Source organism: Coptis chinensis, chromosome 8 (genome assembly GCF_015680905.1).
Source record: "Coptis chinensis isolate HL-2020 chromosome 8, ASM1568090v1, whole genome shotgun sequence".
Classification (NCBI taxonomy): domain Eukaryota; kingdom Viridiplantae; phylum Streptophyta; class Magnoliopsida; order Ranunculales; family Ranunculaceae; genus Coptis; species Coptis chinensis.
Window position 1 is genome coordinate 3,677,724 of NC_141463.1, and position 19,631 is coordinate 3,697,354.

General features: G+C 44.0%; 2 protein-coding genes across 2 annotated transcripts; both read right to left on the minus strand.

Moving 5' to 3' along the window:
- Positions 1 to 11,484: 11,484 nt before the first annotated feature.
- LOC147479384 (uncharacterized) lies at positions 11,485 to 12,111 on the minus strand. Its single transcript, XM_086578406.1, has one exon. It carries the CDS (start codon positions 12,109 to 12,111, stop codon positions 11,485 to 11,487), a length of 627 nt encoding a protein of 208 aa, XP_086434532.1.
- Positions 12,112 to 12,228: 117 nt separating this feature from the next.
- On the minus strand, positions 12,229 to 13,073 carry LOC147479385 (uncharacterized). Its single transcript, XM_086578407.1, has 2 exons — positions 12,874 to 13,073; positions 12,229 to 12,673 (listed from the first exon to the last, which is right to left on the minus strand). Exons 1-2 carry the CDS (start codon positions 13,071 to 13,073, stop codon positions 12,229 to 12,231), a joined length of 645 nt encoding a protein of 214 aa, XP_086434533.1.
- Positions 13,074 to 19,631: the final 6,558 nt, after the last annotated feature.

Sequence of the window (19,631 nt, forward strand, 5' to 3'; positions counted from 1 at the left end):
TACCATAACCAAGAATACGCGAAGCTGCAACCACCTTGATCAGAGGATCTATACCAAGTTTACCAACATTGTTAAATTTAGGCTGAAAGTACTTAAAATAAGTCTGAATATCGTTGAAGATGTGAAGGAATAAAGATTTTTTCATACGAAAGCACCGTTTGAAATCCTCCTTCAAAAAAACAGGACGTTCAACAAAGTAGTTGACCTTCAAGATTTCCAAAGTCAAAGCATTTTGTGTTTGTGCAAGTACAGCCAAATGGTGCTTCATAACGGGAATGACGTTAACAAATTCTTCATCAAGACTATCTGCCGAGTCTTCTGCCGGAGAAGATGAAGAAGAAGAAGACGACGATGAAGATGAAGATGAAGATTAAAGGGGGAAAATCTCATACACTTCATGATTCATTTGTTGGCAATGTGTGTGTGTTGTTTGTTGAGGATTGATGTGAAATGGTTGAGTTGTTTGATAAGAATGTTTGGGTTGAGTATATGTAAAATGAATAAGGAAATGAGTGTAGATATATAAATGTAGAATTCCAACCGTTTTTTGCCCGTTGGAGCACGCGACATTAGTAATGGCACGCGACAGTACCACTGGCGCGGTGTGCTGGTCAAAGTCAAAAAAAAAATTGGGACAACATTTGCAATGGCGCGCGACATTACCATTGTCGCTCCGCATCCGCATCCGAAATCCCAAATTTGCGAGCAACGATGCGGCTAGACAGGTGATGCAACCGAATTTGCTTCCACCTAGAGTTGGATTTCCGTGAAATTCCGAGTTTTGGAAGCAAATTTGAAGAAGTTGAGAGGTGATACTACCACCTAGAGATGCTCTTACTACACTGACATTTTACAGGGAATTGCTAACCTCATTTCCATTAGTGATCAAATGTTCATTAACGCTCCTACTTGACCTGGTAACCTTGTGGACCTTAGTAATTAAACTTGTTCACACCTGCCGTTAGGGTAGGGAATCAGGTCGGGTAGACCCAAATTCGAACCCAAACCTATTTTCATATTCGTTTGTACATTCAGGTCGGATACGGGTTCGGATACTGGTTTTGGATAAATTTTCAATTTTTTGAAAAAAATTCCGGATTCGGGTACGTATCAGAAAATTCGGATACAGATTCCGATATTGGCATAACAGACCCGTTCGCTACCCTACCTAGCACCTGCCGTCGTAAATATCTTAAAATTGACCGGTACTCTGTAGCGCTCGTCCCTGTCAAGAAGGTATGTAATAAATGCCCTCTTTCAAGAGACTTGGACACTTTAACATCCATCTAAGACCAACGATGTTTCACATCTCTTTTCCAAATGGGCCTAAGTATTATTAATGCTAGATGGAAACTTCTTTTTGGTTTCGTTCATGATGGTTGGAAAATTCAACTATTTTTTGACCGAGGTTCCTTTAACCTTCGAAGTATTTTTTTTTTTCCTAAGTGTATTAATTGTCTATCGTAGACTCGTAGTATCGTATTCGTAATATGTATGTGTAGAGATCAGAGCACTGAACAAACCGTACAGATCGAATTTGGGCCTGGTGCAAGAGCCACCATTGACCAACGTAACTAGCTAGTAGCTAGAGGTGCAATTGGATATCCAAATATTCGAATCCGATTCGAATTCGTATTCGAAAAATTGAATATTATCCGAAAATTTCGGATTCGGATTCGGATTCGGATATTTTTTTTATGTCCGAATGGTTTTTGGATCTGGATTCGGATCTTCGCCATATCCGCGATCCGATAATATCCGATCCGATTTAAAAATTAATAGTTATTATATATAATTAATTTATTCATTTTTTATTGTATAAAATATTATATAAAATCATAAACTAATAATATAAAACTATAATAACAAAATAATAATAATAAATGACAAATATATATATTTATACTAGTTTTTATAGTGGTAAAATGAATTATTTAAAGCAAATAAAATTTTAATTAATTTTAATTTTCGGATCGGATATTATCCGATATCCGTTTCGGATATCCGAAATCGGATTCGGATAATTTTTTTAATATCCGTCTGATTCGATTCGGATTCGGATTCGGATATCGGTATAAATTTTCAGATTCGGATTCGGATACAGACATATCCGAATCCGAACCTATCTGTTTGCACCCCTACTAGGGGCAGTATTGGCAGGTATGGTACGTGTGTATTGCACTGATCAGAAAATCAAGATTCGTTATACAGAAAGGCTAACCTGATGGACCAATATATGAGGCGAATTATTGAGGACAATCAACTGTTGACAAAGTGGGAAACTTTCATAATCACAGTATGGCGTGTCATGTTTATTGAGCCTTAGCCCTCACACGAGAAAAATATGATTAATCGGGTAAATCATTAATCATGCAGCTAAATTACCTTTTTTTTTCCTGTTTATTGGGTTTTCCTCACACTCATTCATCTATAAATAAACAAGGTACCCTACCTTAATGCACCCATCCCATCCTTAAGCGTTCTCTCACTCACTCGCTCACTCATTGTTGCGTGGAAGAAGTTTAAGATGAAGGTATCCAACTTGGCTGTTTTCTTCGCGCTCTTCTTAGTATTGAGCGTTGCAAATGTCTCCATGGCACAAACTTGTAATATATATGACCTGCAACCTTGCTTGAATGCTTTTACGTCCGGCACTTTCCCATCTCCATTATGTTGTACTCGTTTAAAGAGACAGAGACCATGCCTTTGCCAGTACAAGAGAAATCCTAGCCTGCGCAAGTATGCCAATTCTCGCAACACTCGACTAATTCTTAGCAGATGTGGTGTACCTTATCCCAATTGCTAGACTTGACAAGGGGGGAGCACATCCATGGTATAGGTTCATTCTACATTTCTACAGCATATTTTGGAGTGAACATATGTAATAAGAATAGAAATGTTGGTGGATCCTATGTTGCCGGTTTTTTTATTTCCTTTTGAACTCTCTGTCTAGCTATAATGCCTATATGCCTATGTTGGGGTCTGCACAAATATTCTGATGAAATGAAATATGTTCTTTAAAATATAATATAATAAAAGTTACTTATAGAAGGTCTGTTATCAAATTGCAAACTTTTTACTTGGCTGTCAATTGAAATTTCCGTGATTCGGTGATTTGCCCTATGAAGTATGAAGTAGACTAGTCAACAATATCTGGTTTGTGTGGAGGTATTGGATCTAAAGGAACAAGATCCTAGACACCTAGTACTTGAATCGAATGCCATATCATCAGCCCAAACAGAATGACAAGAAGAAAACTTAAAGCTTTCATGCGTAAACTATTCAAAATTCTGCGCATGAATGCTTCTCGTACAGCAGGCAGCTTTGCCATGTGGGCAGCTGTTTTCTCCGTTTGCGACTATTCTACCGTCAATGTCCAGCAGAAAGAAGACCCGTGGAATTCAATTATCGCTTCTGCAGCTACAGGTAGAATTATGTGGGCGGAGTGAACTGCGTGCCGCTTCCAAGTCGGCACTAGGACTTGGGATTTTATTCGGTTTGGCGGAAGGAATGAATATCATCAAGAAGAAATTTTCAGAAGAACGACCTAGTGCGCTTAGTGAAGCCAAGGTCGTGCTGCCTAATAAGGTCCAATGGTCCATGAGACAGAAATTTGGAAAGATGTTGCACCCCAAGAGCTTAATAATTTGCCAATGCAAAGTAATAATACGTCTGCTGAAGTTAATTTTCAACATGCTGCCTAATGAAGCATCTGAAAAACTTTTCGAGGTTCCAATGCCAATGCAAAGCAATACCTCTGCTGGAGGGATTTAGATGAAAAGTAATCAAGATTTATTAGTTACCAGTTGTAGCTTTGTTCGTTATTCTTAAACAATATTTTCCATATATTTTTGGGTTAACTAGTATTACCACTTAGATGAGCCAATTAGGATTCCCTTCCCTCTCTAGATGGGAAATTAGGGTCTCCCCATCTAAAATGCCAAATTCATCGTCCTTTCACTCCTTTCAACCAAAAATAATGTTGATTCAGTCTCGATAAAATGATTCAACATGGATATTGAAGGAATAAGGTTTGACAACGGGGAAATAAGGTTCGACGATGAAAAAATTATGTTTAACAATGAAAAAACAAAGTTTCATGAATAAATAAGATTGTACCATGAAATTTTTATTACTCCCTCAACTGTTGTTAATCATCAATGGTGTTGTATTTCTTCTTCTTCTTCTTGTTCTGTTTTTAACAAATAAGGTTCACATCACTATTTGTTTTTGCATAGCAATTCCACTACGCAAATTTAACTTTACATAATGACTTTTGTATGCAAGTTTAGTTTTACATAGTTAATTTTAAAACAGTGATTTTCCTATGAAAGTTTATTAACATTGTGATTTTTTATTTACCTATTCTTCTTCTACTTATCCTATTTTGAAAAAATATAGTTCTCGTTGCTATGAAAATTTGTTTTTGCATAAAAGTTTATTGTGCAAATTTATTTTTTCATAGTAACTTTTACTGCAAATCCGATCACTCTGTAAAAAAAATCATAGAAATTTTACCATGCAAAGTTATTTTTACATATTGTTTTTCTATGAAAATTAATTTACACAATGATTTTTCTACAAAGTTATTTTGTTGTGCAAAATTGTTTTTTCACACAAATTTGAAAGTCTGTGTTATTTGTTCGAGATAAGAATGTTTGAATCTCGAAATCAAGATTGGAACAAGTTTTTTCAAATAATATCATCTTCAAATTGTTAAAAAACCATATCTACAACCTTTCATGTCATATCTACAACCTTTCAAAACCAACGATGTTTTACATCTCTTTTCGAAATGAGGCCAAAGTATCATTAATGCTGGATGGAAACTTCTTTTTGGTTTCGTTAGAGCATCTTTAGGAGAGAAACCAAAAAAACATTAATTTTTTTAACCAAACCAAACACAAAACCAAAAAAACACCAACCAACTTTAGGAGCAATATCAAATTTTCGACATCAAATTACGCAGTTTTAGATAAACCGCGCCATATAGCCCATGCGGTTTTCTCAAGACCGCACACTGAAGCCCATCTTAAAAGCCCAACCACACGCGGTTTTGGGAAAACCGCACGATGTATCGCACATTAACTTTCTAATTTATTTTCTTTCCAAATCTCTCACGCGATTTTGGCAAAACTGCGCCATATAAGCCCACTTAGAAGCCCAAGCCCATGCGGTGTTAGAAAAACTGCCCGCGTGAGAGATTTGATACAGCACCAAAGCTAGAACCAAATTTTGGTCGATTTGGTGTTTGGTTTGGTGTTTTCATCAACATGTGACTCTCCTGAAGATGAAAAACCACCAAATTGTTGGAAATTTAGTGTTTGATGCTAGGAAAGTATCTCTCCTAAAGATGCTCTTAATGATGGTTGGAAAATTCAACTATTTTTTTTATCGAGGTTCCTTTAGGTAATTTTTTTTCCTGAGGTATTAATTGTGTATCGTAGACTCGTAGTATCGTATTCGTAATATACATGTGTAGAGAGATAATCGAACAAACCGTCTGAGATCAAATTTGGGCTGGTGCAAAGAGCCACCAATGACCAACCTAACTAGCTAGTAGCAGATATTGGCGGGTATGTATGCTACGTGTGTATTGCACTGATAAGAAAATCAAGATTCGTTATACAGAAAGGCTAACCTGATGGACCAATATATCAAGTGAATTATTGAGGACAATCAAGTGTTGATAAAGTGAGAAACTTTCATAATCACAGTATGGCGTGTCATGTTTATTGAGCCTTAGCCCTCACACGAGAAAAATATGATTAATCAGGTAAATCATTAATCATGCAGCTAAACTACCTTTTTTTCCTGTTTATTGGGTTTTCCTCACACTCATTCATCTATAAATAGACAAGGTACATGTATTGACCTAAAAACTCCTCCTCTTATAAGGCCAAAAGGATCGACTTCCTATTCTCTTTCTCCTCTCCTTTTTCTCTCTTTTTATCTCTTCTCGCCCTTTTACTGTGCGGCCTCCCTTTTTCTTTCCTCTCTCATTCTTTTTATACCCCTTCCACTTCCTGACTATCCAGCTGTCCTCCCATCCAACCATTCCCCTTTCTGCCGTACCCCTGACACGTCCGCGCTCTAGGGTTTCCCGACTATGATCGCCTACCTCTCGGTTGACCTCACTAAGCTGCCCCCCATTCGGTGCCCTGCTAACCTGGTCCTTTTCTAGGCTCAATTCCTGTGCTCCTGCTCTATCACACTATCTTGCCTCCTCCATGATGTCCGCTGACCTGGCATCATTTTCTTAATTGAGCCCATACAAATGCCCCTTCTTGATTCCGCGGTCCTATTTATGGACCCGGGGTCGAGAACCCATTTCTCTTCATTCTCTGTGCACCTTTATGCGCACTCCTTGGGTGCATGTGAGAAAGATTGCACTCATCACACACGTTCTCCGCCGCCTCTCGTACCTTGTGCTGCCATGTGTCTCCTTTAGGCTGGCTCACTGTCTTGTCGCCTCGGTTTTCTCATTCCTTGCAATTACTCTTCTACCCCCAGTCCCTTCGTTTTTCCCAACTCTTCCAAATGACGCCTTTACCCCTCCCCTATATAATCCTGTCTCCTTCTTCTTCCTCTCCCACTTCATCTTCCTCCTCTCTCTCCAGCTTCTCTCTTTTTTCTCACTGCTCTCTTTATTCACTCCGGCCAACCTCCAGCTAGTGACCACCCTTCCCCTCTTTTTTCGGTGAACTTCTTCCTTCTTGAGCATTCCACTTGGGCTACACTCTTCTTTGGTAAGTTTCTCTGTGCTTGAATCTCTTTAATTTCCGCTTTTATTTGAAATAATCACCTTCTCGAACCTGTTCATCTTCCTTCGATGTCGGTCTCTGAACCCTCTAACTCCTCGTCCTCCCAATCGGGTAGCGTCTCCGCCCCCTCCTGTTCCGGCTACGGTCCCTTCCACCTCTGGCCGTCCAGCCACTTTACTGCCGCCCCCTTCTCGATACCGTAAACCTAATTTGACCGCAATTAGGGCTGCCTATGGTATTCCGGCCGACATAGTTTTAGAGCATGTGCCCTCTATCACTCATTACCCTCATCTGATTCCCCGACGTCCGGGGAATCTTGTAGTCACGGTGGGCCAAATTGTAGCCAGCTTGCGACTACCTCTTACTTTGTTAGATGTCGAGGTATGTAACCATTTCAACATTCCTCCCTGCCAATGCATAGGAAATTTTTGGAGAATTATGTATGTTGCGAACTCTTATAATAAGATCGGGGACCCCAAAATCATGAGCCGCGACATCTTTTCTCAGTATTATATCAAAAAAAGCACCAAAGATGTCGGGGTTGGGTACCAGTCTTTCTGTGTGCGTCCTCGAAAGAAGACCTTCCTACTTCATGTTACCACCTCGGATAAAGTATGGCACCACTACCCGTTGTATGTGTCGGGCCAATTTCTATCCGCGGATCTTCCCGATGATTTGACTCTTAACCATCTCCCCTTCAAATCCCGCAGTGCGTATCTCGACTCTCCCTTTCTCTCCTGATGTATTATTTCGCTTTTTCCTAACTGTGGTTTCTCTTCCTTGTACAGGGTGGCGACCAGATTCCAAGTCCCAAATCTACTCTGGCATTTCCAGTCCTATCTTCCAACTACTCCGCGACCTCGGATCTGACCAAGCCGCCTACCTAGGTATTCACCCTACCACTGCGACCCCACTTCTGCAAGTTCCTGAACTCCAACACATAGGTAGTTTTTCTGCCCCTTTTTACCGCCCTCCCCCTCCCAAAGAACGCAAACCCCGAGCCTCCCCCAAGAAAAGGTCCCGCTCCCACGCCCCACGCCGCAACCGCGGTCCGCTACCCCTACACCCCTCTCCCGCAGATCCCAAGATAATCCCACCTCCTCTGCTCCAGAAGGCGTCCATTCATTCTGCTCCATCTCTGACTGGGACGATCAATACCACAACTCTCCTACCAATGACATGGATGTACACACGCAGAAGTTGTTTGACAGCAACTCTAATGATGAGGTGGTTATAGAGGTTCCATCCGCCGAGGTACGGACTTCCACTGAACAACCGCCCTCCAAGAAGTAGCGGACCTCAGGTTCTGTTGAGCCTGAGCTCTCCACACAACAGGACTCTGCTTTTGGTGACCCCGCCCCCAACCCTGCTACCCGGCTCCCTGCCGTTTCATCGCCCCCCTCTCACCGGGCTGGCAAGGGACCTACTTCTGCGCCCCTACCCACAGATGCCCCGGCATCCTCCCTTGCCGCTATAGAAGAATTTCACCCAGTCTTCAAGGTGCGCAACCGCCGAGTAAATATTGACGACTCGGCTCTGGACAATGCCGCGGTTGCCTCCTCCTTATTTTACAACTCTCATTTACCCCGCGACATCGCGTATGCAGACGGTGGCTCGTTCGATTCGCATCGCACTTAACTGGGAAAGGGTACATTTTTTTTTTTAATCTTCTCCCTTGTGTCTCAGGTCAGCTTGGATATCTCTTTTATGATTCGCGGCCTGCTTAGTGCCCGAAACAAATTGTCTACCTTGGAGAGGGAGCTAGATGGACCCCTGGGCCTGAGAGCGGCCTATGCGGCCTTCAATCCGAGTTGGTGGCCGCCAACTTGGCTAAGCTCCAGGCCCAAGATGAGCTCCAGACTGCTGAGCACTCCCATCAAAAGTACATGGACAAAGTCAATGACCGTCTAAACCCGATAGCGGGACTCACTTCTCCAAAGACCATCACCACCTTGCTTGGAATCCGCGGCCCGAAGCATCGGAGGCTCACGGAGGCACTTAAACAGAAGTATGAAGAGGCCGATTGCGCCGAAGTCATAAAAAGAACCTATCGGACATGAACATACTCCGTGACCGCTTCAAACTTCTGGCTGACAAGAGGGTAGCCAAGAAACTTCAAGAAGCAATGGATAGACTCATCCAGGAGGGCCGCCTCCTCCCTGAAATGCCTGCCACTTCCGCGGCTGACCCTCCTGATATCACTGGGGACGTTTTGTCGGCCCCAGAGGTCCCTCCAGCTAGCTCCTCGAAGAAGGCCGCCGGAGATGTCATTCTTTGCCACTTTCGCCCAATCACCTCCCGATGTGCTGCCTGTCAACGAGCCCGCTTTTGATACGATTTAGTGACCATTGTTTTGTAATAAGACATTTTTACTTTCCTGGCCTTGCTGTTGGTCATACTTCCCTTTTAACATGATCTTTTGGGTTTCATATGTTTTACTATTGTCTCTCTATCATTTGAGGTTACTTGTACTTTTCATCTACACTTTTTCCTTCATCCAAATCTCTGCTATTTTCCTGAGTCTCTTCCGCGTTATCTTCCTCTCTAGCGCCAGCGAAGGGCTCACCCCCTCCGCCGCCTCATCTACTGAGATGTGCTGAAATAGGTCGGGGACATTCTCTTTGCCCCCGTGTTTCTTGTGGGTTGGTCCACGGGACGAATAAGGCTCTTGCGCCAGACATCTCTGGTCTGCGAGGGGCTCATCCTGCCCCGCGACTTGCTCCGTCTCTTACACTTGCTGGGAACGCTCTATTGCCCCACGTGTCTCTGACATCTCTGATCCGTGAGGGGCTCATCCCGCCCCGCGGCTCGCTCAGTCTCTTACAATTGCTAGGAACACTCTATTGCCCCACGTGTCTTTGACATCTCTGATCTGCGAGGGGCTCATCCCGCCCCGCGGCTCGCTCAGTCTCTTACACTTGCTGAGAACACTCTATTGCCCCACGTGTCTCTGACATCTCTGATCCACGAGGGGCTCATCCCGCCCCGCGGCTCGCTTAGTCTCTTACACTTGCTGGGAACACTCTATTACCCCACGTGTCTCTGACATCTCTGATCCGCGAGGGGCTCATGCCGCCCCGCGGCTCGCTCAGTCTCTTACACTTGCTGGGACCACTCTATTGCCCCACGTGTCTCTGACATCTCTGGTCCGTGAGGGGCTCATCCCGCCCCGCGGCTCACCCCGGCTCTTACATTTGCTGGGACCACTCTTTTGCCCCACGTGTCTCTGACATCTATGGTCCGCGAGGGGCTCATCCTGCCCCGCGGCTCGCTCCGTCTCCTACACTTGCTGGGAACACCCTATTGCCCCACGTGTCTCTAACATCTCGATCCGCAGGCTTTCATCCGCTCCAGCGGCCGCTCGATCTCTTACACTTGCTGGGAACACTCTATTGCCTCACGTGTCTCTGACATCTCTGATCCGCGAGGGGTTCATCCCGCCCTGCGACTCGCTCAGTCTCTTACACTTGCTTGGAACACTCTATTGCCCCACGTGTCTCTGACATCTCTGATCTGCGAGGGGCTCATCCCTCCCCGCGGCTCGCTCAATCTCTTACACTTGCTGGGAACACTCAATTGCCCCATGTGTCTCTGACATCCTATTGCCCCACGTATTTCTGACACAACCTCTCCCCTTCTTCCGGCCGGGATAACAAAGGTGCTTTGCCCAAATACCCCTTCAACTCTTGAAATGCCTCTTCGCACTCTGCTGTCCACAATAAATCTGGAGTACTTCTCAACAGTCGATACAGCGGTCTGCATTTATCCGATGATTTGGAAATGAACCTGGTCAAAGCCGCCACCCTTCCTGCTAGCCGTCGTACCTCCTTTACATTTTGCGGGGATGGTATTTCTATCAAGGCTCTTATCTGCTCAGGGTTGGCCTCTATTCCTCGATGTGTCACGATGTAGCCCAAGAACTTACCCGTGGTCACTCCGAAGGTACACTTCTCTGGATTCAACTTCAAATTATACTTTCGCAATATACTGAATGTCTCCCGTAAGCCCTCCAAATGCTCTTCCTCCGACATGCTCTTTTCCACCATATCATCTATGTATATTTCAATCCCTTTTCGAATCTTGCTTTCAAACATTTTCTCCCCCAATCTTTGGAATGTGGCTCCGGCATTCTTCAGACCGAATGGCATCCTTGTATAGCAATAGGTGCCGCCTTCTACCACAAATGTTGTTTTCTCTTGATCTGGCCCATACATCGCCACCTGATTGTACCCCATAGATGCGTCCATGAACGAGAACACCTTGTACACCGCGGTCCTATCTACCAACTCATCTACTCGCGACATAGGGTAACTATCTTTCGGGCACTCCTTATTCACATCCGTGAAATCGACGCACATACGCACTTTGCCATTCTTTTTAGGTACCGCGACTACATTGGACAACCACTCGGTGAATTCTGTCTCCCGTATTATGCCAACTCCCTTCAACCATGACACCTCTTCGCGGATGCTCTCCGCATACTTTGGTCTAATACTCCGAATCCTCTGCCTCACCGGCTTGGCATCTTCCTTCATGTGCAACCTATGGCATGCAAATTCTAGGTCTAATCCCGTAACGTCCTCAATCATCCATGCAAACACATCCCTATTTTCTGACAAGAATTGTATCAACTTATTCTTCCAATCATTCGGCAGACTGGATCCTACCGATGTGAACCTCTCTTCCTCTCCATCCCCTATATTCACCACTTCAATTTCATCTAGTGTCTTCGGACCCTCCACAGGTTCCCCCTTACTCTCCGCGGAGGCGCTCTGTAACTGCTATGCCTGCCTTTTCCTTGGATGGGAGCTTTCTTCAATTCTTCTGTTCCGTGCACCAATCGCTTCACTATCCCCCTATGATTGTTCTTGGCTGTCACCTGATCACCGCGGACTTCATATGTCCCCGTTGGAGTTGGGAACCGTATCACTTGATAGTAGGTAGACGGGACGACCTTCATCTCATGAATCCACCTCCTCCCCAAGATAGCGTTGTATTGGGGGGCAGAATCCACCACCATGAACCGCGCGAATACCATCACAGGACCCGTGGTTACCGGCAACAAGAGTTCCCCCATAGGCTCTGTCATACTTCCATTGAATCCGTATAAATTAGTGCGGGGAGGCCTCAATTGCCTAGGATCCACTTCCATTTCTTCTAAAGCTCCTTTGAACAACAGATCCACCGCACTACCACAATCCACTAACACCCTCTTCACTAGGTAATTGCTCATTGCCACCGTGATCACCAACGCGCCCTCATGTGGGGAGTCCACTGCCTGCAAGTCCGCCTTGCTGAAGACGATTATGTCTCTATCCTCGGCTGACCCCACCCTTGGTCGCGGCATAGCAGTCCTGTCATTGATCTGTTAGATGCTCGCAGTCCTCCTCACCTTATCTCTATGTGCATTATTACTTAGTACCTCTCCACTGAAAATCACATGTATAGTCCCCAACAACTGATCCTATCGTGGCAGGCGCTCATCATTCTGTGCTTCCCTCACAAACTCCATCATCTTGCCCTTCTCCACCAATCTCTGAACCATCCACTTCAAAGCATAACAGTCATCCGTCTCATGGTTTCGCATCTGGTGATATGCGCAGAACGGTTTATCTGGCAGCTCTATTGGTGTATTCCGTGGACCTTCATACCCCTGCAAGTTTTTAATCAAAGGCAATATTTCTCTCAACGGTTTGTTCAGCGGCGTCACCTCTATCTCCCGGTATGGCTTCCTTTCTCTATTCTCCCATCGAATTCCTTCCCGTGCTCTTTCGACCCTCGGTGGGTAACCGCGGTATCCACCGCTTCCCTTCTCCAAAGCCCTTTCTTTGCGGTGCTCCCTATCCTTATCCAAAGACAAAACAGCTTTCCCTGATCTCTTAGATTCCCTCGGTAAAGTATCCTCATACCTGATGTATTTCTCTACCCGTGGATATAGCTCGTGCAACGTTGCAATTTCATTCTTTGCGACCGACTGGTGCACTCCCGTCCTCGGCCGCAGCCCTCGCTCAAAGGCGATTACCGCGGTCCTCTCATCCAAATTCTCGACGATTGTTCGACCTTAAAACCGCATAGATACTCCCTTCGTCTCTGCGGACTTTTGTCTCACATTGAAGCAGGGCGCGATGTCCACTTTGCCCGCTTCTTCTGGTGTATGAAATGATCTACAAAGGCTTGTTCCAACTCTTGGAAATTCCTTATGCTCCCCACCGGCAACCGATAGTACCAATCCGACGCCCCGTCTTTCAAACTGGCCGGGAACATCATGCATCGCAATCCATCATACCGCGATTCCTGCCATAACGACATTTGTTGCCTAAAGTGGTGGATATGATCCGCTGGGTCTCCTTTCCCATCGTACCTCTCGAATCGAGGTTAGTTAAAGCGTTTTGGGACCTCAGAAGCCCAAATCCTGTCCGCCAAAGGGTTGCGGTTGAGCCCCACCACCACCTGGCTAGCCGCTCCTCCATGACTTTTCCCCCTTCTGTTGGTTTGCTTCTCTATCCTTGTCTATCATATCTTGCACCTATTCGATTGTCAAGCCGGCCACCAGATTTTCCACAAGGTTGGGCTCCTCTCCTTCCTCCCCAGAGCTATCATTTGCTTCTTCGTCCAGTCCTTCCTCTTCTCTTTCCTTCTCTCTCCTCAACCCATCGTTCTCCTCCCTTAGCCTCCCGATCTCCTCCCTCATAAGCCGCATCTCCTCTGTCTCCAGATCTGCTCTCCTGCCTCCTTCTTCCTCTACCCCCGCCTCTAGTGTCGTTTCCCACATTGGTACTCTCCTTGGTCTACCTACTTGTCTCTTCGGTGCCATCTCTACTTCGCTTTTGTTTTGTCCCTACAGACGGCGCCAAATGTATTGACCTAAAAACTCCTCCTCTTATAAGTCCAAAAGGATCGACTTCCTATTCTCTTTCTCCTCTCCTTTTTCTCTCTTTTTCTCTCTTCTCGCCCTTTTACTGTGCGGCCTCCCTTTTTCTTTCCTCTCTCATTCTTTTTATACCCCTTCGTCTCACTTTCTGACCGTCCAGCTGTCCTCCCATCCAACCATTACCCTTTCTGCCGTACCCCTGACACGTCCGCGCTCTAGGGTTTCCCGGCTATGATCGCCTACCTCTCGGTTGGCCTCACTAAGCTACCCCCCATTCGGTGCCCCGCTGACCTGGTCCTTTTCTAGGCTCAATTCATGTGCTCTTGCTCTATCACACTATCCTGCCTCCTCCATGATGTCCGCTGACCTGGCATCATTTTCTCAATTGAGCCCATACAATACCCTACCTTAATGCACCCATCCTTAAGCGTTCTCTCACTCACTCGCTCACTCATTATTGCGTGGAAGAAGTTTAAGATGAAGGTATCCAACTTGGCTGTTTTCTCCGAGCTCTTCTCAGTATTGAGCGTTGCAAATGTCTCCATGGCACAAATTTGTAATCCATTACTCTTTGAACCCTTGCTTGGGTCCTATTACGTCCCGGCAGTTACCCATCCCCAAGTATGTTGTACTCGTTTAAGGAGCCAGAGAATCCTAGCCTGCGCAATTATGTCAATTCTCCCAACACTCGACTACTTCTTAGCAGATGTGGTGTACCTTATCCCAATTGCTAGACTTGACAAGGGGGGAGCACATCCATGGCATAGGTTCATTCTACAGCATATTTTGGATTGAACATATATAATAAGAATAGAAATGTTGGTGGATCCTATGTTTCCTTTTGAACTCTCTGTCTAGCTATATGCCTATGTTGAAGTTTGCACAAATATTATGATGAAATGAAATATGTTCTTTAAAATATAATATAATAAAAATTACTTATAAAAGGTCTGTTATCAAATTGCAAACTTTTTATTTGGCTGTCAATTGAAATTTCCGCGATTCGGTGATTTGCACTATGAAGTATGAAGTAGACTAGTCAACAATATCTGGTTTGTGTGGAGGTATTGGATCTAAAGGAACAAGATCCTAGACACCTAGTACTTAAATCGAATGCCATATCATCAGCCCAAACAGAATGACTATGGTTCCCAAATATCGTACAAACCGATATTCGATATTATTTCAATAAAGTTCTAATACAATATTGGTCTGAGGGCTGATATATTCATGATAAATTTTAGGTACAAAGGGAAAGAGACAATGGGACACATGTCAAGAAGCTATTGGATTGACACATGTGGAGCAACTATAAAAGGAGTGAAGACAAAAGAGAGAGGGACCAGATTCATTTCTCCCCCTTGACTTTTTCTATTTTCTCACATGTAAACAGAGAGAGAAAGGATAAATAGTGTAAACACCATTAATGGAATAAGAAAGAGTATTAATTTTATCTTTTTCTTCTTGAATCTTACATTGGTGCCATCTGGGTTCAAAGACAAAGATCGATTGTTTTGTTTTTCGTTTTCTTTTTCTTTGATCGAATCCATTGATTGAAATCTTGGTGAGAAAGACAAACTGATGGTAAGATCAGTGTGGAATTAAGGATCAAGAAAGAGCGTTCTTTTCTTGGTTTCTTTGAAGTTTGCGAATCTAGTGTGAAGGAATTGGAAAGAGTTACTCAAGGATCAGGAGAGAATTTTAGTATTGTTTCCTTTTCTTCTCTTTGAAGATCGAATCTAAAAAAAAAAAGATGGATTTGTCAATTGAGTTTTTTCTTTCTTATTCTCCACCATTAAAACTTCATGAAAAAGCTTCAAACAGTCGAAGAAGTGAGTGATGATGCATCTAGATCTCAAGTGTGGAGCAAGTGGTAATGAATCTTGGTTGAGAAGATGGGTACTGTGTTGGTGAATGAAGAGGAAAAGCCGATTTGCGGCTCAATATAGAAATATTGTGATGATGAATCTTGGTTAAGAAGTTTCTCAAATACTGGAAACGAATATTTAAGATGAGGCCGATACCGATACCCACAGCCAAATACCCAGCCTGTCGAGATAAGTTCTGACACCTAATTTTAATGTTTTAGACGTAGATTTTGATATTTTAAATGGTGTTTTGATTATTTTCACATCGGCTAAAATTTTTAAGATAAAGAGCTTCGATTTTTGAATTTGGTTTTTGTTTAGTTGAAGTAAACTTAGAATTTACTAATAAAATGTTTTGAGTTAAAACAAGAAAGAGGTTTTCAAAAGGACCGATACCCCGATACTGGGCATCGGATTTATCAAGTGGGAAACCAACAACTTCTTCTCATTTTCCTCCCTGATCTGTAATATAAAACTACCAAAACCAGAACCAATCAATTTTGTTTTTCAGCATCTGATTCTTATCGATAACATTATCATCCCATTTTCTATTTCTGATCAGATTTTGAAGAATGTTGATACATTGGTGATTCTTGTCGATGTACAGAGCCTGGGATTTTGGTACAAAGGAATTATGAGTTGAAAGAAAAAGTGGAGGTTTTGGTTGAGAAGATGGATACTGACAGACCAACTTCGATACTCATATTAAGACCAATTTTGATACTGAGATACCGAGGTCGACTGTGACAACAGAGACCAACCGAATCCAATACCCAACAACCCAATTTCGATACCCAATACTTAAACTTCGATACCGATACCCGACTTCCACTTCGATACCGATGCTGGGGCGACTTGCCATGGTCGATACAGATACTAGGGGCGTCAATTCTGATAGCCGACTTCGATTCTTCCTTGATCTAAATCTCAAACTCACAAAAACAGCAACACCCAATTTCGATACTGAATCAACCCCCAACAACCAAATTTGATACCGATACAGAGAATGACAAGAACAAACCGAGATCGATACCAAATTTTCGATATCGAGACCAACCAACCCAACAGAACGTAGTCAACAACCCATTTTTGATATCGATACCAATCAATTCTAACAACTGAAGTTCGATATCAAGCACCCATTCCCACTTTTGATACCTGTTCCGGCCCCCACAAATGTGGCCCAATATAAGCCCAATTCAATACAAGCCCATGCTCAGAGCCCAACTATAAACAAGCCCACGCTCAGAGCCCAACTATAAACAAGCCCACGCTCAAAGCCCAACTATAAACAAGCCCACGCTCAGAGCCCATGCTCAGAGCTTATCTATGAAAAAGCCCATGCTCAAAGCCTATATTCCACGAAACGGTTCTCCCGCCGGTTCTCCAACTTCAATCCACGAGGCCGGTTCTCTCCGGTTCTCCCAACTTCAATCCACGAGCCGGCCGGATGTCCCGGTTCTCCAACTTCATCCCAATTTAACTCGACAGGTTCTCCGCCGATTCTCCAACTTCATCCCACGAGCCGACAGTTCTCCGCCAGATTCTCAACTTCATTCCACGAAGTGACATATGTCCCGCCAGTTCTCCAACTTCATCCCACGAGTGACATATGTCCCGCCCGGTTCTCAACTTCATCCCGAGCCGGCGGTTGCCCGCCACTCTCCAACTTCATCCCATGATTGGACAGTTCTCCCGCCAGTTCTCCAACTTCATCCTACGAGCTGACAGATGTCTCGCCAGTTCTCCAACTTCATCCCACGAGCTGACAGTTCTCCCGCCAGTTCTCCAACTTCTTCTCACGATTGGAATATTGGAGAACGAGGAAGTAACTATCACCAATGCTACCTATAAAATCCAACCTTCGCCATTTTTCGAGAACTATTTAATCGAGACTTGATCCCAAGCAATATCTTTGGGATGCGTAGGCAACTTCAAAATCGAAGTCCAGTCTCATCTTTCCCTAATCACCATCTCCTTCACCATCTCCAAAAACATTACTTCCAACCCTCAATGGTGTGTTTTGGCAAATCTTCTTTGAAACATATTTTGGCGCCGTGTTCTCTACCTCAACCACAAAACAAAAGTTACGTCCAATGGCTTCTCGAAAAACAAACAACGGTGAAAGTATCCTTTTACCGCACAAGTTCGGCATTCACCTTCGCTGCGAATTCATTTTCCAAGTCCGATGGTCCTCGCCATCTCAAGCGACCGAAGAGTGGGTATTCACGCATGCGGATCCATCAACTCGGGTAGACCGGCCGCCTCTCGGAACAATTGGAGAGCAAGAATAACAATCACGAAGAAAAACAGTGCGTCATCTTCTCAAAGATGATTCGGGCTCCACGGCAAAAGTGTTTGGGATCGTTTGAACAACGAAGCATCTCTGTCAAAGACTCGAAAGTACAAACTCCACGCACCAAGAGAAACCGTATGCGAAGTTAAACTACATTTAATGGTTTCGCGCAAACAAAATGTGCAACAGAAAAGCCTACACTTTCTAGTGTAATCGTAGTTTAATCCACAAACTCCTCTCGCCGACCTAGATGCACCGGACCACCACGTGAGGGATCACCAACTCACAAAAGATCTCATGACAAAAACCGGTTTTGCCGATTCGAACCGTGCTAAGAGAGATCGGCAAAATATCCATATAGGTCGGCAAGATAGACTACCTAACCAACGAAAAACCAATGAAGTTCCTACCCCAAACTCTAGGAGGGGTAGGCAAGCTAGTGCAAGTCCTCGTCGCAATAGCAATATGCGCCGATCTCAACAGCAGCACTATTCACCAGGCAGTTCCAGTTCACAACCTAATCGCTCAAGTTGTAGTCCTAATCCAAGAGCTCATTGTCGGCCAAAGTATGTTGACAATGGTAGCGATGGAGATGGAGACTCACTTGCAACAGGTCAAGAAAATGGTTCTCGACAAAATTTCAAAGACTCGTCCCGTATTCTCCGATGTTCACCATAGGAGAAGAAGGAACCGATCTCCACTACATTGGCTCGGTCCACCTTCACATGGATGGATGGATCGACGAACTCACTCCCCCCTCCCGAAGAAATCTTGGCCAAAACGCCCCGCAGTTCGGTCGGGACCATCGTCGAGAGAATGTTCCATTTTCGAACGACGCGTCTCCATGAGATGATGAAGGCTGTTAATGATAAGGAGTCGAGAAAACAAAATTCGAAATCTCGCTATAGAAAGTGGTATCGATTCTCCTTCTCTCTCGAATCCAAACAACCGTTCATCACAAGGACTTCAAGCGCCCGAATTGAAAAGTATGATAAGATTGATGGAGATCCTTTGATGCATCTTGTTAATTACGAAACAAGATGATCTTATGGACTTTCGACGATTCTCTTCTTTGCAAGTTATTCCCGTCCACACTCATTGGAATTGAGTCGATGAGATGGTTTAACATGATTCGTAAAGATCCATCCACAATTTTCTTCGATCGGCTTACAAGTTTGCCGAGCATTTTCGTCCTGGTTGGAAAGAACCGAAACATATTGATTCTCTATTCAAGATTAAACAACAAAAGAAGAAAAGCTCGATGAAGTTTGTTGCGAGATTTTGAAAGCGGCCGTTGAAATCCCGGATGCATCCGATATTCTTGTTATTTATGCCTTCAAGGAAGGCATTAATTATGATAGGGACGGTATTTACAACTCTATTGTAAAAGGCGCCCCAACAACTCGATTATGAACTTTTTCTCAAACTCAACAGTTTATTCGAGTTGAAGATGATGCATCGGCACGGGTTCACAGAGATAGGGATCGAATAAGCAAGCCGCAGGAACAGAGTCAAAAACCGAAGTTTCAACAAACAACCGATCAAAAGTTCAAGAGTGATGGTAGGCCACAACAATGGAACGGCAAAGAACAAAAGAAACTTCCAGAGTTAAAGCTTACCGCCCTCAACGAGAGGTATGCTGTTATCTATGAGAAGATTAAGGGAAAGAATATCTTATCTCCACCTTTTCCTCTCTCCGAAGATACCAAGGCTACATGTGACAAATCCTTGTGGTGCAAATTTCACGATGATTTTGGTCATGAAACTGAACAATGCCGATCTCTAAGGGGTAGAATCCAAGGTTTGATCGAGAAGGGTATGCTCCAGGATTA